Source organism: Trichosurus vulpecula, chromosome 2, assembly GCF_011100635.1.
Source record: "Trichosurus vulpecula isolate mTriVul1 chromosome 2, mTriVul1.pri, whole genome shotgun sequence".
Classification (NCBI taxonomy): Eukaryota; Metazoa; Chordata; class Mammalia; order Diprotodontia; family Phalangeridae; genus Trichosurus; species Trichosurus vulpecula.
The window spans coordinates 408025677-408051156 of record NC_050574.1 but is presented as its reverse complement, the minus strand read 5'-3'; the positions used below and the strand labels follow the sequence as shown (position 1 = coordinate 408051156).

Below are 25480 nucleotides of genomic sequence, written 5' to 3'. Positions count from 1 at the left end.
GTGTCTGAGGCCAGATTTGAACTCAGGTTCTCCTGACTCCAGGGCTAGTGCTCTACTCACACCATTATCTTCTTAAGTCTATGCAAACAACAAAACAATAAAGAAATGCAAACATCTAGATTTGTTTATTTGTTTTTTCAACCTAGTATTCACTGTCAACCTAATACTGATAAAGAACATACCTGGAACATTTTAAAAAGGGAATCAGAAGCTTTCTATGATAAGCTGCAGCTTAACTCTAGTACTAATTTATCTCCCTGCCACAAATCTCTCCTCTCTCCAATCCATCCTCCATATAGCTACCAGTGATTTTCCTAAATTGAGGGTATCCGCATATCCATCCCATACTCAGTTAACTCCAGAAGAACTAGAAATTGCAGAGATACCCGTCAGTTGGGAGGTGGTTAAACAAGTTGTGGTAAAAGATTGTGATGGATACTACTGTGCTATAAGTAATGACGAGCTCAATGATTTTAGAAAAACATGGAAAGACTTGCATGAAATAATGAAAAGTGAAATAAGCATAAGCAAGAGAATGTTGTATATAGTAACAGCAGTAGTGTTTTAGGAATGACTTTGAATGAATAAGTTATTTTGTCTATTATAAATACTCAAAATAACTAAAAAGGACATATGTAGAAAAACACTATCTGCATCCAGAGAAAGAATTGATAAATAGAAGTATGTATAAAATACTTTTACATATATACGCATATTTGTGTCTAATGGTAGCCATCTCATGGGATGGGGAGAGGAGGAAGAAAAAAAAAAGAAATTTACATGATAATTTTGTTGTATATTTGAAAGGAATAGCAATTTGTGCATAGCAGATTTGCAGTTTCATGTGCAATCATCTTTTTATTGAGCTATGTTATGGAAATGCTTGTTTTATTCCATAAATTAAATATAAAATATTTTTTTAAAAAATTAACTCCAGTAGTTTGCCATTGAATTTAGGATCAAATATATTCAACTTAATCTCATACTTTTTAATTTTCATTTAAGTTTTATAATGAATTAATCATTAAGTTAGCAGTACAACCATACATTTTATAAATATAAACATTCATATGATGTAAATATATATGTATGTATATATATACACATATACATAGATACACACATATATGGCAGCCTCAAATTTTCTCTTTTATTGAAAGGGGTACATCATCAAAAAAAAGTTTAGAGACTACAGGTTTAGAGTACTTAACAAATATAAGCTACTATTGCAACTTTTAAAAGACCATGTACTTATATTAGAGAAAAAGTCCTTTAATCTTTTCTTACTTTGACAATTGGCCTTGTTTTCTATAATCATTAACTTCTGCTGCATGGTTTACAAAGTCCATCCGAGGCAGTTAAATATTACTATCTCCATTTAACCCATAAGGAAACGTAGCTCAGAGGGTCTGGATAACTCGGCCAAGGTGTGAAGTGGCAAAACCAGGATGCTACCCTAAGTCTTCAAACTCAACGAGGTACAATAGAAAGAACGTTGTATTTGAGGGCATGGGCTTCAAGTCTGTCTCTGTCACTATGTATGTGACAGAATAAGTTGCTTAAACTGGGCCTCATTTTTTTCATCTATAAAATGAGACCTTTGATGACTTCTAAGGTCCTTCCCAGCTTTCTATCTGTGGTTCCCTTCTAAATACATGTGTGTGTGTATGTGTATAATTACAAATCTTATGCCCTCTTACAAGTCACCTAATAAATTCTGGTCTTAACCATACATACCTTTTTCTTAGGACTCATAAAGGGAAAATTCAGGGTCCCATAAAAGCTGTATCTTCAAACAATAATCTCACTAATCACAGTAGGTTTAGGTACAATTGTTATTAATGCCATAAAATTATTGCAATTAATTAGTTTACAAATAAAATTCAGTTGGCCTTCCAAAAATCACACAAAAGATTTTTGCAAAAGATTTTTTTTTATTTAAACATTCCTTCCTAAAAGTATTTCACTTTCTTAAAAACTGCTTAAAATTTATCGTGATGTTAGAAGGAACAATCACTAAATTTTCATGAAGTAAATTAGTTGGAAACCTCTAAAATAACAGATCTCTCTCTTATTCAACCTCAAAGCAAAAACAAATCTTTAAAATAGCAATTTATCAAAAGTTGGTATAAAATGCCTTTAAGTAGCCATAAAAACAAAATTCCTAATCATCACGAATTACTAAGAACTACCACTTTCTCATCAAAACCTGTTTGCAATGGGGAGAATCAGCTTTTCTAAGCCCCAAAAGAATATACCCAATTAAATTAGCCTTATCACAATAACAAACTTTATCAGGCCTTTAAAAATTTACTCAAGTATCTTTCTCTTCCCTTTCTCTTTAAATGTATCACTAGAAATCAAGAAAAATAATTACCTTCTGGAATTCCACATAGTGAATATGCAAGAGTTCACTTAAACCCCTTAGAAAAGACAAACCTCCAAATTTGCATACATACATACATATCCCTCTCTAAAAGTATTTTTATTCATCCCTTACAGCAAAATTAATCTTTAAGAGTGGAATTTGTTAAGACTAAGTTGTTCCAAGGTGTATATAACCTCCACAAGTGATAGACAAATAACCTTAGACAAAACTCACTCTACATAAGTGAGCTTGAAAATTTCACTCCCATTTTGTCAAGGATTCCTATTTCATATCCCATTTACTCAACAGGAATTATACAATACAGCAAACTCTTGCACACTATGGCTACATGGGTCTAAGAATCCTTGTAGGTTTACAAAGGAGATTTTACAAGGTCTTTTCTTTGTATAATTACCAATTTTCTTTTTAAAAATACCTATGTAAGTACTTGATTAAAACAGTAATTCCAAATAAGTTAACAATCACATAATTTTCATAAATAATAGCCAAATAATTTTAGATGAAACTTCCTTTTAAATATAGGCAAAACTTGAAAGTTTATAATTTCTTGAATTACAGTATTTCAGTAGGGTGCCAAGATGGCAGGATGAGGAAGGAACCCTCAGAAGTCCTCGCAATTTCCCTTCTGGACAACTAGAAAACCACCTCAAGAATTGGTTTATGAGCAAGGAAGCAGTTTACAAAGCCAGCAGGAAAGGTCTATCTCACTTGGGTAGGAATGGAGTCAGGTCCACGAGCATCAACAGCAGCCAGCCTCACAGTAGAGGGCCTGCAGTAAGGCTCTGAAACTGGGGATATCCATCAGCAGGGCCACCTCCTGAATATCAGCAGACCCCTGAGCAAGTGAGCAGTCTGTGCACCACAAGTTCCCAGAAGACAGCCACTAGAGAAGCTTTGACCCTATTGCTGTCCAATAGTAAAGCCTGGTCCCTGGGGTGACTAATGAATGGGAAGGATAAATTGTGAAGACTTCACAGGGTCAAAATACAGGGGTTACACTCTTCTCATATTGCTGAAATAGGGAATGTCTGAGGAAATAGGAGAGGCTTGGAATTTAACCTTGTAGTGACCAAGCTAACCTCTAGAAGGTCAGGGCCTGAAGCGGTAGGGGCCCTTCCCTTCCCCCTCTCAGGATACCCAAATAAGGAAAGCGTCACTGTGACCTGCATTGAATGAGGCCAAAGGAATTGGTCCCTCCCCTCTCCTCATTTCTTCTCCTAGACTTTTGTACTCCACCCTGGCAGTTGAGTTCTAGTTTTTTGCACCTAGATTGTAAGCCCGCCTCCCAGCCAATGGTGAGAAAGGATAGAGGTGGGTGGGAATGTTTCCATTAAGAGTATAAATTAGGGCAGCTTTCCCTTTTACCCTGCCTCCCCAACTAGGTTTCCCTAGTGGAGGCAACCCCAAATCTTGCAAGGTTTGTAAAATAAATTGGCTTTGCTTCTCCTAAAGATGTCTCTCCTATTATTTGAATTTTCTGTCCCATACAATAGCAAGACCATGCCCCTGGGGCATACCAGCAGAAAGATTCTGTTACCATAGCAACCCAGCAGTAAGGCCCCAAATCTTGGAGCTCAACAGCTAAACCCCACACCAGGGGAGGCTCCACTCTCCCACCCCATCCCCCAGTACAAGCCAGAAGGGAAAACTACCCTTCAGAGAAAGCAAGCAGTTAAGCCTAAAGCCCAGTGAAAGCCAGCTGTAAGACCCAGAGCCCCAGCACAAAAAGCTTGAAATAGTGCAGGACCAAAGCCTAACTCACATAAAAACAACAAGTCACAAAAAATGCAGAAAAAAAAGAGCAAAAAACAAAGCAAGAGCTTGACTGTAGAAGTGAGGACATATAAGGAGGATCAAGACATAAACTTAAAAGAGAATAATAGTATCAAAATGGCTACCTTATGAAAAATGTAATTTGGTCTCAGGCCCAAAAGTATTTCCTAGAAGAGTTTAAAAAGGATTTTAAAAAGAAAATTAGGGAAGCAGAAGAAAAACTAGGAAAAGAAATAAGAGCAATGTAAGAGAATCATGAAAAAAGATAGCATGCTGAGGAACATTTAATACCATTTTATATAATTTTTGCAATTTCATTAAGACCCAGAGCCTGAATTAATGATCAGCTGGAAGAAGAGCCTGGACCTGGGTTTCTTTGTTCACTGAAGTTTGCTCTGAGAATACCCTTTCTCTGTATACAAGGCCAGATAGTGTTGTACCGGAAGCGAGCGAGACACACCACAGAGTATAAGTTTTAAGTGGAGAATTTATTAGCCGGCGGTCATTGGGGTATGGCACCACAAATCAATGGCAAATGGGTTGGGGTGATGGCTTGGCTTATATAGGATATGGGGGTACAGAGTAGGGGGAACAGGGACAAAGGTCCTGGCTGATCAAAAGATTCAGTCAGGTTATCCTACTAGTGGGATAATCTCATTTACATTCCTTGGTGGAGTCATGGAGCCCCAGGGATATCTGCTAGACAGGGTCTGCCAGGTTATCCTTCAGTGGGATGGTCCTATCTACTGACATTCCTTGGTGGAGTCATGGAGTCCCAGGGGGTTTGCTAAATGCCAAAGATATCTGAGTCCATTCTTTCTGGGGGTGCTTGTCAGTAGCTAGGGGTTTCTCAGGGGTTCCTAATTTTTCTTGTATTACAATAGGGCTGACCTAAGAACATTCTTTCCCCTGTTAACCATTAAGGGATGAGACCCTAATCCTGAGAGACTACCTCACTTAATATTTTATGGGCATATACTATGTTTGGAATGTTAATGAAACACAGAAACGCTGCGTTGTAGTTTTAACTAAGCCTTGTCAACACTCTTATATTATTGTATTTACAAACCGATTCCATTAAGGAAAATCTTTGTCTTACATCATGGTTAAACATACATGGGGATCATAAAATTGAGTAACACAAAAATATGCTGAATTGTGACTGTTCTAAAAAATATAAAAACCTGTTCATTCTTCTGTACAAGTCAGTCAGACTCTGTCTGGCTCAATCCATGATAATGTCTGTCCACTATGCTTAAAGGGAATGAATAAATAAATAATATGAATTTTTCTATCACCTAGCTCTGTTTGCCTCCTTTAACCAAACTTTCAGGTTTAATAATGCATAGGAAAATATAAACAAAAATTTACTGAGGAAAATATCTCCCTAAAAAATAGAATTGACCAAATGGAAAAGGAAGTACAAAAGTTCACTGAAGAAAATAATTCCTTAACATTTAGAATTGAGCAAGTGGAAACTAATGATTCTATGAGACATCAAGAAATGATAAAACAAAATCAAAAAATTAAAAAATAAAAGAAAATGTGAAATTTCTCATTAGAAAAACAACTGACCTAAAATATAATCTAGAAAAGATAATATAAGAATTATTAGACTATCTGAAAACCATGGTAAAAAAAAAAAGAGAGAGAGAGAGAGCCTGGACAACATTTTTAAAGAAATTTTCAAAGAAAACTGTCCTGATATATTAGAATCAGAAGCCAAAATAGAAATTGAAAGAATCTACACATCACCACCTGAAAAACATCCCAAAACATAAACTCCCAGGAACATCATAGTCAAATTCCAGAGGTCACAGATTAAAGAGAAACTATTGCGAGCAGCCAAAAAAGAAACAATTCAAATACCATGGAACTACAGTCTGGATTGCACAATATTGGGCAGTTTCCACATTAAAGAATGAGAGGGATTGGGATGTGTATACCAGAAAGCAAAGGAGTCAGGATTACAACCAAGAATCACCTAGCCAGCAAAACTGAATATAATCTTTCAGGGAAAAAAGGAAAAAAAAAAACAGACATTTTATGAAAAAGGACTTTCAAACATTTTGAATTAAAAGACCGGAGCTGAATAAAAAATTTGACCTCAGACACAAGACTCAAGGGAAACATAAAAAGGTCAAAAAGAAACAAGAGAAAACACAAGAAATTCAATGAGGTTAAACTGTTTTATCTTTCTATATAACACAGTAATATTTATAACTCGTAAGAACTTTATTACTATAAAAGCAATTAGAAGGAGTATATGGAAATAGAGGGTGTGGATATAAGGTGACTTTGATAGGAGGATAACCCAAAAAACAAAGGGGTGAGAAAGAAAATTGCACTGGAAGAAGGGGCAGGGCGACTGAATGGGGTAAATTAGCCTACATTAAAAGAGGCATGAAAGAACTTTCTAATGGAGGGGAAGACTGGGGTTGGAGCGGGGTAGGGTAGTAGACGCACTTTAAAACTTACTCTCATCAAAATTGGCTCAAAGAGGGAATAACATACACACTAAGGTGGATACAGAAATCTATCTTACTTTAAACAGAAGTAAAAAGGGACAGGGATAATAGAAGGGGGTGGGGAAGGTGAGATTGATACCAGGGAGGGTAGAATGGGGGAGGCAGTGATCAGAAGTAAAACACTTGTGAGGAGGGAAAGGGTAGAAGTTAAGAGAGAGAGGAGGATAAAAAAAGTGAAAAATAGCATGGAGGGAAACATACAGTTAGTTATAATAACTATAAATGTGAATGGGATAAACTCACCCATAAAACGAAAGTGAATAGCGGAATGGATTAAAAACCAGAATCCTACAATATGTTTTTTATAAGAAACACATTTGCAGCAGAGAGATACACACAGGTTAAAGGTAAGGGGATGGAGCAGAATTAATTATCCTGCTCCAGCTGAAGCAAAGAAAGCAGGGGTAGCAATCATGATCTCAGATAAGAAAAGCAAAAATAGAACTACATAAAAGAGATAAAGAAGGAAACTATCTTGCTGAATGAAGTCAAAACAATATTAAACATCTATGTACTAAAGGGTATAACACCTAAATGTTTATTTTGGATGGGGGAAGGCAGGGCAATTGGGGTTAAGTGATTTGCCCCAGGTCACACAGCTAGTAAGTGTGTCAAGTGTCTAAGGCCAGATTTGAACTCAGGTCCTCCTGAATTCAGGGCCAGTGCTCTATTCACTGTGCCACCTAGCTGCCCCTAACATCTAAATTTTTGAAGGAGTTGAATGAGTTACAGGAAAAAAATAGATAATAATAAATTATACTAGTGGGGGACTTCAATTATACCCTCTCATAACGAGATAGATCTAATAAAAAATAAACAAGAAAGAAGTTAAGGAGGTGAATAAAATTCTGGAAAAGTTAGATATGATAGCTCTCTGGAGAAAAATGAATGAGAATAAAAAAGAATATACCTTTTTCCAAGTACTACATGGCACCTACAAAAAAACTGACCATGTTTTAGAACATAAAAACCTCACAACCAAACACAGAAAAGCAGAAATAGTAAAGGCATCCTTTTCAGATCATAATGCAATAAAATTATATTCAATAATGAACATTGGAAAGAGAGTAAAAATTAATTGGAAATTAAATAATCTAATCCTAAAAAACAAGTAGGTCAAAGAACAATTCAGAGAAACAATCAATAATTTCATTAAAGAAAATTACAACAATGAGACAATATACCAACATTTATAGGATGTAGTCAGAGAGTAATTAGGGGAAAATTTATAACCTTAATTGAGAAAGAGCAGATCAATGAATTGGTATGCAAACTAAAAAAAAAAAACAACAACAACAACAACAAAACACAAACCTAGAAAAAGAACAAATTAAAATCCCCAACTAAACACCAAATTGGAAATCCTGAAAATCAAAGGAGAGATTAAAAAATTGAAAGTAATTGAACTAATAAATAAAACTGGAGCTAGTTTTATGGGGAAAAAAAGCATTAAGATAGATAAACCATTGATTAATTTGATTAAAAACTGGAAGAAAGCTAACTTACTAGTATCAAAAATGAAAGGAGTGCATTCACCACCAATGAAGAGGAAATTAAGACAATTGCTAAGAGATATTTTGCCAAATTATATGCCAATAAATTTGACAATTTAAATTAAATGGACAAATATCTACAAAAATATAAATTACCCAGATTAACAGGAGAAATAAAATACTTAACCCAATCTTTGAAAAAGAAATTAAATAAGCCACCAATGAACTTCCTAAGAAAAAATCCCCAAGATCAGATGGAATCGCAAGCAAATTCTACCAAACATTGAAGAACAATTTATCTCAATACCATATAAACTATTTGGAAAAATAGGTGGAGTCCTACCAAACTCCTTTTATGACACAAATATGGTGTTGATACCTCAACAAGGAAAGACCAAAACAGAGAAAGAAAATTATAGATCAACTTCCCTAATGAATATTGATGCAAAAATTTTAAATAAAATGCTAGCAAAGAGATGACAGCAATATATCACAAGGATCATACATTATGATCAGGTGGGACTTATACCAGAAATGTAGGGTGGTTCATTATTGGGAAAACTATCAGCATAATTGACTGCATCAACAACAAAACCAACAGAAATCAAATGATTATCTCAATAGATGGAGAAAAAGTCTTTGACAAAATATAGCACCCCTTCCTATTAAAAACACTGGAGAGCATAGGAATCAATGGAGCTTACCTTAAAATAAGAAGTACTATTTATCTAAAACCATCAGAAAGCATTTTCTGCAATGGGAATAAGCTAGAAACCTTCCCAATACAATTAGAGGTGAAGCAAGGATGCCATTATCACCTCTATTATTTAACATTGTACTAGAAATGTTAGCTACAGCAATAAGAGAGGGAAAAGAAATTAAAGCAAATAGAATAAGCAATGAGGAAACAAAACTAACACTCTTTGCAAAGGATATGTTATACTTAGAAAATCCCAGAGAATAAATTAAAAAATTACTTGAAATTATTAATAACTTTAGCAAAGTTGCAGGAGACAAAATAAACCCATATAATTCATCAGAATCTCTATATGCTACCAACAAAGTCAAGCAACAAGAGACAGAGAAATTCCATTTAAAATAACAGTAGACAATATAAAATACTTGGGAGTCTACCTGCTAAGAGAAACCCAGGAACTATACACACACACACACACACACACACACACACACACACACACTCTCTCTCTCTCTCTCTCTCTCTCTCTCTCACATATATGTATGTATATATATATATACATATATATATATAATGTATAATAAAAATGATAACTCTACCTGAATATCAAACTATCAAAAATTAGTTTGTAGAGCTAGAAAAAAAATAAAATTTAATTGGAAGAACAAAAGCTCAAGGATATCAAGGGAATCAATGAAAACATGGTATAACCATACCAAATTTCAAACTGTATTATAAAACAGTCATTGTCAAAGCAATCTGGTACTGGTTAGTAAATAGAGTGGTGGATCAGTGGAAGAGATGAGGTACAAGTTATATTATAGTAAATGACCATAGTAATCTAGTATATGATAAACTCAAAGATCCAAGCTTTTAGAATAAAAACTCATTATTTGACCAAAACTGCTGGGAAAACCAGAAAACAGTATAGCAGAAACTACCAACATCTCACACTGCATAATAAGATAAGGTCAAAATAGTTACATGATTTTCACCTAAAGAGTGACATCATAAGCAAATTAAGTGAGCAAGAACACTTCATCTATCAGATTTATGGTTAAGGGAAGAGTTTAGGACCAAAGAAGATATAGAGAGCATTACAAAATGTAAAACAAATCATTTTGATTATATAAAATTAAAAAGTTTTACACAAACAAAACCAATGCAACCAAAATTAGAAGGAAAGCAGAAAACTGGGGAAAAATTTTTACAACAAGTATTTCTGATAAAGGCCTCATTTCTCAAATATATAGAGAATTGAGTTAAATTTATAAAAGTACTTTGTACTTTTATCATTCTCCAACTGATAAAATGGTCAAGGGATATGAACAGGCAATTTTCAAACAATGAAATCAAAGCTATTTATAGTCATATGAAAAAATGCTCTAAATCACTATTGATCAGAGAAATGCAAATTAAAACAATTCTGAGGTAACACCTCATACCTATCAGAATGGCAAATATGGCAAAAGAGGAAAATGTTGGATGTTGGTGGGGATGTGGGAAAACTGGAATACTAATGCATTATTGATGGAAATGTGAACTGATTCAAATCATTCTGGAGAGCAATTTGGAACTACGCCCAAAGGACTATAAAACTGTGCATACTTTTTGATCCAGCAATACTAGTGCTAGGTCTATATCCCAAAGACATTCAAAAAGAGAGGGAAAAAGACCTATTTGTACAAAAATATTTATAGCAGCTCTTTTTGTGGTGGCTAAGAATTGGAAATTAAAAGATTCCCATTAGTTGGTGAATGACTAAACAAGGTGTGGTATATGATTTTAATGAAATATTATTGTGCTACAAGAAATGATAAGCAGGATGATTTCAGAAAAACCTGGAAAGACTTACATGAAATGATGCATGGTGAAGTGAACAGAACCAGGAGAACGTTGTACATAGTAACAGCAATAATGTTCACTGATGAACTGGGAATGACTTGGCTATTCTCAGTAATACAATGATCCAAGACGATCCCAAAAGACTACGGATGAAGCACACTGTTAGCCTTCAAAGAAAGAACTGATGTTGATGGAATACAGACTGAAGCATACTATTTTTTACTTTCTTTTTTGTTCTGGTATTCAAGTCTTCTTGTACAAAATGGCTAATATAGAAATGTTTTACATAATTGCACATGTATAACCTACATATGATAGCTTATCATCTCAGCAAGGGGCGGGAGTGAATGGAGGGATAGAATTTGGAACTCAAAACTTTAAATAAAAATGTTTCAAAAAATTTTTAAATAATAAAATAAATTACATTACTTCAGAATATTACAGTACATGGTCAACAGGGCTGACCTAAGCCATTCATTTCTTTTGGGTTTTGTTATTGTTGTTGCTAAAGTACAATTCTTAATCTAACAACATCAGGACTATAAGAGAAATTGCTTAATTGCTTTTCTAACAACATAGCTGATACCAAATTACACAATATAATAAAATTTGGAATATAACAAAACCCTAAACAATATTATGTATTTAAAACTTGAAACAAAACCCATTATCAATCAGTTGACCTTAATTTAGTTGAATGTGCTTTCAAATTACCTTACATGGAAAATTATGCATCTCATTACCATTGGCATTATATACGGATCACATCTAAAAACACATACAAAGTTATTAAGTATGAAGCAATGACATCTAATTAAAAGAAATAAAAAAAACAGTTAACATTCAGATAGGTTTGCCCTATGCCAAGCACTATGCCAAACACTTTTCAAACATGTGATAATCACAACAACCCCGGGAAGTAGGTTCTATTATTATCCTCTTACAGAAAAGTAAACTGAGGTAAATAGAATTTTCTTGAGGCCATACAGCTAATAAATTTCTTAATGCCAAATAACAAATATCATCTCATGTTAGGTTGTAATTTGCCATAATAATTTTAATTAGGAAAGAACTCTCAGACTCTGTTCTTATTTCCTTCAGGACAGATTTTGGCTTAAATAAAATCAAATCCAGATTTATAATTGCTAATGGTAACATTTTAATTTCTAAGCCTCAATACTATTAGTACTTTAAAAAAAGATTATTATCCATAAATTCATATATTTCCCATTTTTTTTAAACAGCTGGTGAAATTTCCCAGTTCTGATTCCCAGTTCCATATAAACTTTTGCTCTACTTCCTTAAAAGAGCTAGGATCCCATGCCTCTACCTCAGAGACTTATTAGATAAAGAGCATTCCAGCTCCCCATTCCCATCCTCCTGGGAATGTCAAGCTTTATATACTATAAAATACATATAAAGTTTTACAAACAGTTTAAATTTGCACCTGTTATTATTATCAGGTTAGCTTAAAATGTGCTATGCTAAACTATCCTAAGACTCTAAATTGACCTACTGTTTTTTGGTCCAGGAAATAAGACCTAAGGAATTTGATTTAATGCTGATACAGTGGCCTATTTCCCGGGCAGAAACTTCCAGTACTTTCAGAGGACTCCTTAAAAAAACAATTAAATAATTGAACAGTACGAGGAAACATTTAAAATTTTGTATAATTATCCCAAATCACAATAACCAATATCTTCAATATATCCATTATTAATGTATTGTTAGAATTAACAAGACCTTCCTACAGATTTATCCTGAAAGGTAGTTGTGATAGAGCAATGTGACGCAGACCCCTAAAAGGAAAAGACCATGTCTTTGGTACCTGGACCCCAAAGGGAAAGGACCATGTCTTTGGGACCTGGACCTCCGAAAACCCCTGAACTGATGTAACACCATGTCTTTGCTCAGAACTTTCACATACTGGTGTTTCACCTGAGCTAACTGGCCTACTTAGATACTGAATAATTCTTTTAACTGCCCTTTCAATGTGGCTCTCAGTCCCAGCCCAGACCACTTAACTCTCACCCCAGGCTACTTGCCACTCCTTAATCCCATCCAGATTTTCTCACAGTTATTTTCTATATAATAGTATCAGTCTCATCCTCATCAAATTTGCAAATTTGCTAGGAATCTTGCCAGTCTAACTGGCATTATAATAGAACTTCACTACTTTGAAAGGCTTGATTGGTCGAATTCTTTTCAGGCAGACCTCCTGTACCCTTGCATTTTGAGGTTCCCAATACTCCAAACCACAACAGGCAGACATGATTAACCAGATGATTATCTAACCTTCCTCTTAGACCACAGCTAGTTACAGACTTATTTCTAAAAAATTTTTCCTTTGCAATTTCTAGTTCTTAACTGAAGTCAAATCACTACACTAAGCATGGGGCTACATCCTGAAATCTCAAAATACTGACACCCTATAACAATTTAGATTTGAAGATCTTTCCCACCCATTAATAGGCCATGTGATCTGCTTACATCATAGGAAGCATAAGTCACATGGAGTGGGAGGAGCTTTCTGAGAGAAAAAGGAAGTTATATCACAGGAAATGCAGAGAGAGAGAGAGAGAGAGAGAGAGAGAGAGAGAGAGAGAGAGATGTTATGGCTGCTAATGGCTGTCATGACAATTACAGCTGAAAAGGCTGACTAGCTGTACTGTGAGTTTGTTTTGGGGAAGACTCCAGCAGGGGGTCAGAGAGGTTTTGGGATGGCAAGGCCCCATGTTGTGATACTATGTATTGAATGCTTTACTCCTCTGATACATTGGGTAGATGGCTTATGGGATGTGGTTCTTTGGTGTCTGAATAAATGGTTTACCTCTTCTACCTTCTATGTGGAGAGTCTCATATACTTTGCAATACAGAACCACATAGGCATTTTGACAATTATCATCTACATTGTTTTTATTGCCTTACTGATACATTTGGTGTCACGAACAGGATCGCAGGGTATAAGATCACTATTTAGAGGTAGAAGAGCTTTAGAGGAAGGAATGATTATCCCAGGATAGGAGGATATAACTCATTGCTCCCTAGTGAGGGAATGGTTTCGAGGCACTGGTTTGTGTGAGGACTGGAAACAGAGGCCACAGAGGGGAGGACCTAGAGATTTGGAGTGATGTCTGAGAGAAGTTACTGTTGAGCCAGGAAAGGAAATGCCAACAGAGATCTCTAGATGAGGCTGGATTTTACTCACAGCCTAGTGTATTATATTTGAAAGCAGGGAAAGACTATTAGGAGAGAACTCAGACTCAGAGAGTTACTGAAAGGTCTGATAACTCAAATGAGAATACTTCTGCTATAGCACAGCAAGATGGGGAATCTACAGGAATTTACTAACTTTGAAGTAAATTCAGCTAGAATGCAGAGGGAGCCAAGGAGGTCAAGAGTGCACCTCAGTTCAGCCCGGGTCAAGTCTAGCAGCCAGTCTGGTTAACCTGGCACCAGGGGAAGAGAATCTAGACAGGAGGATACAATATCAGAAGCTGAGGCATGAGATGATACTTTGTGGTATGAGACTACTCCTGAGCCACAGAAAGTTACATTACCATCCCAGACTTCTCAAACAGAAGTGCTCTCCATACAGTAAAGGAGGCAGGAAACATAGGATAATAATACTGTGTACAGGGAGGTTTTGGAAGATTTTACACAGCAGGAAATCACAGATATCTTGAGTAGGTTCACCCAGAGAATGGGAGAATCATTAGTATCTTGGATGGTGAGAATCAGTGATAAAGGGGCCACAGAAGTGTCTGTAGATACTGTGGATTGTATGAGATTCATAAGCATTAGTCAGAATCCTTTTTACTGCAAGTTTTTAGGGATTATAATTTGCAAAGAGGAAACCAAACAACCAATTCCTTGGCTTTGCTGCAGCAGGCTTGTAAAGGACAATATCCTGCTGATACTATGTGGCCTACTGCAGATAGACCCTGGTATTCAATTAGGGACTGTATGAGAAAGTTAAAGTAGTAGGCAATGAAGACTGCTATTATGTTAGGGAATGCCAAAGTTTATTATGAAACTCCATTGGGAGTCTCTCATAAGAATTTGATAGTTAAGACAGCACCCCCCACTTATAAACACATAATTCTGACTCTGCTAATTGCAGAAGTAGGGAACCCTCTTTTAGAGGTGCTGGATAAGATTTTGCAGTTAAATGACTTAGGAGACTGGGGAAAAGATAAATTTGCTCAAGAGAGAAGGGTAAATAGCCAGTGGATTCAATATCAGAATAAAGTGACAAGGAAAGAAATGTTTACTACTCTGTTGAAAGCAGGGGTAGATTTTAGAATAGATGGTATTCCAACTAATGAGCTATACAAAATATACCGAAATAAGGGGCTTAGTAGCAAATGGAATAGAGAAGAAAGAATGGCCCCTACAAAGCCTATAGATCTGAAACCCCTGTATCCAAGTGAGTCACACCTTCAAGGAGACTAGGGAATAGGTCAAGCCCCAGCTCAGATTAAAGATACACAGAGATGGGATTACAGACCCCATGTTAATCTGACTATATATTGGAAAAATGGATCAAGTACTTACTATAACTAGGGCATTGATCAACACTGGGGCAGAGGCCACCTTGATTTATGGAAACCCTTTGAAATTTAAGCATGGAACTCCTATTACCATCACAGGACTAGGAGGAGCTGAAATATCAGCCAAACAACTCAAACTGATGATGAAAATTGGACAATTGCCTAAGAAAGACTATGCTGTGGTCATTGTACCCATTCCTGAATACGTCATTGGAACAGATATATTGAAAGGTATGACTCTGAATTTGCCTGAGGGCAGATATTAATTTGCAGTAAGGAAGATAGGAATTAATACAGTTTTAGTGGGAAAAATAAAAATGGACCTAATCACTTTACCTGAACCTTCTAAAGTAATTTCTTTGAAGTAATATCGTGTGCTAGGTGGGCAAGATAAAATTGCCAATAGTATAAAGGAATATTTTGAAGCAGGAGTGTTAGTCCCTACAACCACTCAATGGAATAATCCTATATGGCCAGTATGAAAGTCAGATGGAATGTGGAGAATGACAGTGGATTATAGACAATAGAATAAAGTGACTCAACCTTGTATGCTGCTGTCCCAGATACTGCTACCTTAATAGTAAAGATCCAGAAATATGATGGGACTTAGTGTGCAGTTATTGATTTGGCCAATACTTTCTTTACAATCCCAATAGATTCCAAACAATTAGACCAGTTTGCTTTCATGTGGCAGGGCTGACAATATACTTTTACCCACTTGCCACAAGGATATCTGCATACTCCAACTATTTGTCATAAGATTGTGGCTGAACATTTGGATGAATTAAAGTTACCTGGTGTACAGCTTACCCACTACATAGATGATATTATGATACAGGGAGAAAATGTAAAAGAAGTGGAGAAGAGTTTGATACTTTTAATTGAGCATATGAAAAGCAAAGGGTGGGAAATTAACCCTGCAAAAATTCAAGGGCCAGTTCAAACTGTAAAATTTTGGGGTATACAATGGAATAAGGAACTGTGAGAAATTCTCCCACAAGCTCAACAAAAGATTCAAGACTTTCCTATCCCCACTGACAAGAATGAGACCAAAAGTTCATAGGACTGTTTGGATATTGGAGGCACCACATTCCACATCTTGGACAGATTTTGAAACCCTTATGTAAAGATACCAGGAAAAAGTATGAATTTGACTGGGGACTTGAACAGTGTGAAGTTTTTGAAGAAGCCAAAGCTGCTATACAATTGGCTCTGGATTTATGGCCTATGCAAGGTGGCCCAGTGGAATTACAAGTGACTGTACAGGATGACTACGAGAATTGGAGTTTATGGCAGAAACAACAAAGCAGAAATGTACCCTTAGGATTTTGATCAAGGAAACTACCTTCATATGGATTACAATATACACGTTTTGAAAAGCAGTTGTTAGCTGCATATTGGGCTTTGGTGGAGACTGAACAAGTGACTCTGGGCCATGAAGTGATATTAAGACCTGGAATCCCAATTATGACTTGGGTAATGAGTACCCCAGCATCTCACATAATTGGACATGGGCCAGAGGCTAACATAATTAAATGGAAATGATATATTCAGAATAGATTGAAAACAGGCAAAAAGTTGAGTTTCTGCTCTACATGAATCTATTGCAAGCATAGACACTGACGGAAATGACAAACCCTCTCAACCAAGGCAACAGTACAATCCTTGGTAAAATGGAATGATGAACATGATGGATTGACTGAAGAACAGAAGAAACATGCATGGTTTACTGATGGGACAGCAAAATATTTGGGACATAAAAGACATTGGAAAGCAGTAGCCTATAACCCATGCACTAAGTTTGGGGCAAAGAATTATGGGAAAATATATGGGACATCTCTTTGGTTACTAATTTGCAGTTTTTCATGTAGATGCTCATGTGGCCCTCACTACGCCAGAATGTGAGTACAATGCACATGCTGATTGACTAGCAAAGATTGCTACTGAACATATCGTCCCTACTTCAACACTAACTGATGATCTGGTACTAGCAAAATGGGTCCACCAAACAGCCGGCCATTTAGGGGTCCAGGCAACACACTGGTGGTCACAAGATTGAGGTATTAGTATCTCATTCATCAGTAAAGCAAGTAGCAGAGGAATGGAATATATGTCAATTGGAAAAGAAACAAACTCTTCCTCAGGTAGTAACTGGGGAAATAGCAAGCCCAGATTTGACAGATAGATTATGTTGGACCACTACCCCAAGATGAAGAATGTAAATTTATATGTACGTTTGTTGACACCTATTCAGGTGTACTAGTGACTTGTCCTTATAAGAATGCAACCCAGAAAAATACCTGTAAAACTCTAGATATTAAAAGTGATATTATGGAACCCCAATGCAGATTCAAAGTGACAATGGGTCACATTTCAAAGGTAATGAGATGAAGAGATATTGTGTATTGAACAATACAGAGTGGATATATCATATTCTATATTATCCACAAGGATCTGGGTTGAAATAAAGAATGAATGGATTGTTAGTTAAGAAAGTTAAGTTCTAATAATTCACATCAACATTGCAAGGATAAATTGTTCACCGCTTTACATAATTTGACTAATAGACCATTAGGAAGAAGTACGTCTCTAGCCAGAATGATGACCCCAAATCTGCAAGTTAGAAAACAGTAAACACGTAAGATCCAAAATATTGAGTATTGGACTGTGAGGGAAGATGGCCCACCACCCTGTCCAGGAATACCTGGTTCAGCGGAATATGATTTACATTGTTTAGAGGACTTTTGGTTGAATAAAAAAGATAAGAACAATCTCTACTGGGATATGTATGAGAATCCCTAGGAATCATTTTGGATGGATATTACCTAAACCAGGATTAGCAGCTCAAGGAATACATGTATTGGCTGGAGTGATAGATTCTAGTTATCAAGGAGAAATTATTGTGACACTCCAGAATTTAGGTGAAGAACCTATACAGTTGTGTAAAAATGATTGCATTGTTCAATTGATTATTATTCCTTGTGAAACAATACCCCTTGCGAAAACTGACCCTCCTTCCAAAATACCTAGCAGAGGAAAGGAAAGATTTGGTTCTACTGATAGAATAACATTGGGAGCTAAAGTATAGGTAAAGTGGAAGCCTGACAATGTTCCAAAGGCTGCAGAAATTATAGCATGTGGGAAAGACAATACTGTAACAGTAGTTTACCCAGGAGAAAATAATTATGAAATTGTACCCTTGACTCATGTATTCGATCGTGAATGAGGCTATGATACTCTCTTTGTTTCTTTCTGGCTTTTGTATGGTAAATTTCTTTGTGAGATTTGTTTCCTGCAGGCTTTGTACCATCCACCTGCAAAAGCCTGATCGCTTATGCCAGATGTCACCCTCTGATGTGTTCGGATGTCACCTCTGGACCTGTCCACAACTGTGTGTGTCATCCCTGGACCTGGTATCAACCGAGTTCCAGATGCCAGCTTGCCAAAGAACTGACCTCTCGAATAGGACTCTTAATCTCTTTGGGCAGGGACAGCTCTAAATCCAGTTTCAGCAGGAAGAAGCTATGGAGGATGAGACCTTTGTCCCTTACCCCAAGATTCTGAGCCCCATTCGTTCAAGAGGGAATGATGACATTATTTTATATGCTGTTCTTGTGTTATACCTGTTATATTGTTGTGTAAAGTTCTGTTGACACCAGTTATCCCAGAATTCCCCTTGCCCTATGTAATGGATAAGAAAGATCTTGGGGGGGCAGCTAGGTGGCACAGAGAGTAGAGCACCAGCCCTGCAATCAGGAGGACCTGAGTTCAAATCTGGCCTCAGACACTGGACACACTTACTAGCTGTGTGACCTTGGGCAAGTCACTTAACCCCAATTGCCCTGCCTTCCCACCTCCAAAAAAACAAAAACAAACAAAAAAAAACCAAAACAAAGATCTTGGGGCCAAATGTAGTAGCAATTTAGATTTGAAGATCTTTCCCACCCATTAATAGGCCATGTGATCTGCTTACATCACAAGAAGCATAAGTCACATGGAGTGGGAGCAGTTTCCTGAGAGGAAAAGGAAGTTATATCACAGGAAATGCAGAGAGAGAGAGAGAGAGAGAGAGAGAGATGTTATGGCTGCTAATGGCTGTCATGACAATTACAGCTGAAAAGGCTGACTAGCTGTACTGTGAGTTTGTTTTGGGGAAGACTCCAGCAGGGGGTCAGAGAGGTTTTGGGATGGCAAGGCCCCATGTTGTGATATTATGTATTGAATGCTTTACTCCTCTGATACATTGGGTAGATGGCTTATGGGATATGGTTCTCTGGTAGCTGAATAAATGGTTTACTTCTTCTACCTTCTATGTGGAGAGTCTCATATACTTTGTGATACAGAACCACATAGGCATTTTGACAATTATCATCTACATTGTTCTTATTGCCTTACTGATACACACCCTGAGTTACTAATCTGCTACTAATTATTATGTTTTTTACATCAGTCTTTTGACAATTAAATCCATAACCCAAAAGAATCAAAGAAGAATTCACATTTCTAACAATCTTTCTAATACAGTGAATTATCTTATCTCTTTATAACTTCACAAATCACATAACAAGGGTAACTTAAAACCACACAGCTAACAAGTTTCCTGATGTAGTATAATAACAATAAATAACAAATTTCACTTAAAATGAGGCCAGAATAAATTCAATTACACCTGGATCTATTTTTCAAATGTTATCATACAGAAACTCAATTTATAATTTCAATTATTTAGCATTGTGTTTTACACAAAGATTATTTATTCCAAGCATTTCATGTCTTGGATTCACTACTTCCAGCTAATCTACTGGCAAAGATTTTAAAGTGACAGTATAGTACCAGAGGGGCTAGAAACATGGGGTGTCCACTTTGATTCCTTGTAACCCTCTTAAAACTTTTGTCCACTGAGTTTCAAATCAAGCTACAAAATTTCTATCCTCAATCTGTTTGCTTAAAACAAAGTCAAACTTCCTCACACCCTCTCAACAAGCTTAAACTATCTCAAGGTGCCACAAAGTCATAGAGAGGAACTAACCAGGAACAGGAGAGGCTTGGAGCACGTGGGCTTGCTACTGTCTACCTGCTGCGGAGGGGGTTATGTACCCCATTTGTCCCCAAACCTTCTTATCTCCATTCCATATTTTCACTCAAGCCTTTATTTCTCTTTCCTAATCTTTCAAACCCATTACTCAAACTAACCTACTTTCTTTTACATTTCAACCATATCCCAGACTGAACATATTATTCTTAAACCAATGTCTTACAACAACCCTATTTTCCCAAGCTATGGAGTTAATTTCAACCCAGAGGATTCTCTTCATTATTCTGCACAAAATATCACAAAATTCAGATGTTCTCCTGGAGATCAAAGAGCTCCAAATCTCTCGTTCTCTCAAAAGGAGATAGAAACCTCCACTGTCTATTCCTAGTCACAATATAGGAACAAGTTTGTGGGGGAATCCTTTTTTTAAAAATCCATATAGATGTTTTTAGTGAATAGGAACACTATTAGGAGACATGCAGTGGCTTATGTTTTTCCTGAAACACAACAGTGGGGTTCTGGCTACTCTGCAGCCAGATTGCAAAAGGGCTTAACTGCCTTAACACAGTTACTCTCCCTTTAGCTCTTCACCTTTTAGAATCTACAGAGTTAACACAATAATTTACAACTCAAAAGATATATTTCTCTCACACCTTTCATCAGCATGACTTATAAAAAACAGCTTTTACAATGTTAATATGCACTTTAAACAAATTACTGAAATCCTAAAATGAATGCATTTAAGGTTATGATAAAATGCCTGTTACAAGACAAAAAACATTTCTGAGCTTTAAACACATTGCCTTGATGTCAGATATGTTGGTGGAGGAGACAGTCATCTAGATTCAATTTAAACACAATCTACAAACTTTAGCTTTGGGATCTGATTAAAAGTGAATTCACCTAACTTTGGAGCAGCAAAAAACTCTTTTAGCTTTCCCTCATCGGCCCTTGCTGTCTTTGGCTTGCTTGACCTAGATCTTTATCAGTATAAAGCTGTTGCTAGAGCTTCATCCAAAGGGGGGGAAAATTTAGGGTTTTCACTCAGAGGGAAAGATCCCTTCTCTGATTCCACATCCCAAACTAACTCCTGGGAGTTTCACCCTGCTTTTTCAGTTCCCTAACTTAACAAGCTCATCTTAGAAAACCTTACACAAAGGGACACGGAGACAAACACAACAGAGCCTTAGTGACCCAGAAAGCAAAAAGCTGAGATTAAAACTACTTTCTTTCCTTCCTTTAATATCTCACTTTACCTGACAGCCAGAATTTGTTGACACACCACTGCCTGAAAACACTAAGAATGGGGCCTCAAGGCCCTCTTGAGCAGTTTTACGCACCTTTACACCTTTACTTGGAGTTCCTCTCACAAACACACAGCTTAATTTAATACCTAACCCCAAAAGCTTGAAAGCAAGGATTGCAGCTTTAGAGATTGTCTCTCAAAGTACTGGCCCGCTGGATTTCTCTTTTTGAAATCCTAGTCCAGCAAGAAATTTGGAATATATTGCTGGTACTTTGGGGAGTTACCAAGCAATTGGTTTCATAACCTGAATATCCATAATTCCCTGAATTTCCCAGGTGGCCCTTTACTGTGTACACAGCTTTCTCTCTCTCATCCCCATATAGCTTACTTCAGAGGATCTTTTTCAAGTAGACACATCTACCTGATGATTACCTCCATGTGAGAGTGCAAATTAGAAAAAAGCTGCAGCATAAACACTAAAAATAGGCATACAGACATATATGCTTGCCCAGATAAAATTTACTTTCTGGTAAAAGGGAGAGTGAAATCACAGTTAGTGTCCAAATAAAGAACTCTGCTTGTGGAGAAACTCTCCACGTGGGCCCGATTGAGGGGAGCTCCTTGTTAAGAATCTAGAGTTAAAGGCTGGTCCCTTCATGGTTTTCCCCATTCTACATTAAATTCCTTGCAAGGATGGGTGGGACCTAACCAAGATCTAGGAGAGTTAATGCAATCTTATTATCAGTATTGTCCGACAAGAAAACTGAACTTAAAGTCAAAATTTTGGAAGAGAGAGGAGCTGTGAACCTCCCCAAGAAATTGGTTATTAATTAACAATCATTTCTCACACACTGATCAGAGTACTTAAACCCTTCTTATAATGTTGCAGTTATTGTACAAATAGTTCTCCTGGTTCTGCTCACATTACTCTGTAACAATTCATATAAGTTTTCCCTGGTTTCTTTGGACTCATTCCTTTCATCATTTCTTATGGCATTAATAAGATTCCATTATATTCATATACTATAATTCAGTCAGCCACCAACCAATTTGTGTGTACCCATTTTGTTTTCATTTTGTTCTTTTCTACAACAAAAAGTGCTGCTATAAATCTTTTTGGAAACATGAGTGCTTGCCCTATTCTTCTAATCTCTTTGGGATATATGCCTAAGAATTGTATTGATAGGTTAAAAATTATGCACAGTTCAGTGACTTTTGGGATATAATTCCAAATTGTTTTCCAGAACTGCTGGAGTGATTCACATCTTGACCAACACAGCATTTAGTGTGCCATATCACCCTCAAAAATTATAACTTTCTTTTTTGTACCTTTGCCAGTCTGGTGGCTGTAAGGTAGAACCTTGGATTTGTTTTAATGTGCATTTCTCTTATATTCGTCATTTGGAGCATCCCGCCCCCCTCTTCCCCCCTCTCCCCCGCCACACACACACACACACACACACACACACACACACACACACACACTTCTTAATAGCTTGGATGTTTTCCCTTGAGAACTACCTATTCGTAGCTTTGAACCATTTATGTATTTGGGAATGGTTCTTGTTCTTACCTATTTATATGCATTCCTATATATTTTGGATATTTGAAGTTTATCAGAGAAATTTGCTTTGAAGACCTTTTCCTAATTAATTGTTTCTCTTCTAATTCAAACTACATTATTTTTGTTTATATATTTTTTCAATTTTGTTAAATCAAAATTATACGTTTCTCTCTTTCTCTTTTATGATCAAGAGCCCATGCCCTCTCTATAGTTGTGAATGATACTTTCCTTTCTCTTTTAGTTCACTTATACTGTGACCTTTTATACTGGTCGTCTGTCCATTTGTGCTTACTATAATGTAGAGTATGCAATGTCGATCTAAATCTAATTTCTTCTAGAATGCTTTCCAATTTTGCTAAATGTTTCTGTTAAATGAATTCTAATTGTAGTGGTTTCTGTTGTTGGTTTCTGAAACACTATGCTACTGTGTTTAGTTGCTTCTGGATATTGCTTATATGCCAAATTTGTTTTATTGTTCAATTTTTGCATTTTTTAATCAGTACCATAACTTTAATGAGTGTTACTTTGTAATATACTTTGAGGTAGTAGTGATAAGCACCTTTTCTTCCTACTTTTTCATTAATTTTCAGATGCTTTTGTTGGTTGCTTTGTTTCTATTTACTTTCTATATACTCATATACAGTGGTGTGCTGCTAAAATGCTTAACAACCAGCTTTCCAGGGGAAAAAATATGTATGCATGATATATTTTTATGTTAAATTTGTATTATTAACATTTTCTCCATCACTGTCTTAAGTCTAGACAATCAAGAAAACAATAAATCAAGTCCTGATTTGTAGCATTTGCAAGTCTGAGGTGTATATGCTCACACTAAAAAATTAACAATCAGCTCTTGAAAGACTATACAAGCTGACTCCAATTAAATATGTACATATTATTTCGCTTTTGCATCTCCAACATAGTACGTAGCAAACAGGAAATGTTTAATAAATGTTTATTGATTGATTAATAATTTGCATGGAATGTGTATTAGATTTTTTAATTCCATCACTATTAAATAATCTCATTGATGTTAATTTTCTTTGGTGTTTTTAAGCAGTATTATGGATGGAACATATCGCAAGGAATTTTCAATCCATCTGTGGGATGTGTTCTGTCTGTATGATGCATACTAGTCAGTATGCACCTATCTTTATACTGTTCTGTTGTCGCTTTGTTGTTTTGTATTTGCTTTAGCACTTCGCACCTTCGCCTGTTGTATTGATGACACGTGTTCCCCCACATTCTATTAGTATGCTGTATTTTTTATTCTGGTTGTGGCCCTTGAATAATTATTTTATTTTAAAGCAGCCCTAAGATAACCTAAGGCTGGACAGCCTTGTGGTATAGGATAGGCTGTCATATATATAATAGGAAAGAGTACTCACAATTATGAAATAATAGATCAATCAGAGCATTGGTTCCCAATACGTGGGCCACAGATCCAGGGTAGAAGGTTGAGATTGAGATGAAATTATTAAAAGGTACCCTTCCGGTTAGGTGAATCAATGCAATAAATATGCAAAGGTACCTTCCATAGGGAGCTGCTAGCTGGCACAGTGGATAAAGTGCCAGGCCTGGAGTCAGGAAGACCTGAGTTCAAATGTGACTTCAGACACTTACTAGCTGTGTGACCCTGGGCAAATCATTTAATCTTGTTTGCCTCAGTTCCTCATCTATGTAATGGGCTGAAGAAGGAAATGGCAAACCACTCCAGTATCTTTGCCAAGAAAACCCAAATACAATCACAAAGAGTCAGACATGACTGAAAAATGACTAAACAATAACTGAATCTTCCATCAACAAAATAGTCATATTTCCTGCATATTCTTGCAGTAATATTTTTCAAAAGTAGGTTAGATGCTGTTGTGATTAATAAAATACAAATTCATAGTAGCTTATTATTATTATATATATTCTTAATCAATATATGCTATTACCATGTGAAAGTCTGCAAGATTTGTTGACATTAAAAAATGCTTGAAAATACTGACTTAGGGAGTTATATACTGTAGATAGAAGTAAGAGGTAGTGATTATATAAACCAGGTAATTGTTGAAAAAGATAATTAAATAAAGCTTTTAGCAAAGTTAGGACAGGAAATAGAGAGAGGAAGAAGAGTAAAATGGAAACACTACTAAATTGGGAGACAGAAGACCTGTATTTAATACCAGCTTTCCTGCTTACTACCTAATCTTGGGTAAGTCACTTAAGTTTTCTGGGCCTCAGTTTCTTCCTCTGTAAAATAAGGGAGTTATACTAGATGCTTTCCAAGGTCCTTCTTGCTCTTAACTTATGATCCTATGAAGTAGAGAGTCCAATATAGCTATGCTCTCTTAGTGACATAAGCAGACCAT

At 36.2% G+C, this 25480-nt stretch overlaps 1 protein-coding gene across 3 annotated transcripts in view; it reads right to left on the bottom strand.

The window, feature by feature from the left end:
• Positions 1–25480, bottom strand: part of STS (steroid sulfatase) — a 203469-nt gene that overhangs the window by 123132 nt on the left and 54857 nt on the right. The window contains exon 1 of one of the 3 annotated variants that reach the window (XM_036744806.1): positions 3098–3330. The exons of the other annotated variants lie outside the window; for them this stretch is intronic. Within the exon in view, the coding sequence (XP_036600701.1) occupies positions 3098–3129 (32 nt within the window). The 5' untranslated portion in view covers positions 3130–3330. Of the gene's footprint in view, positions 1–3097; positions 3331–25480 lie in introns of those variants that run through there. 3 annotated transcript variants of the gene reach the window in all.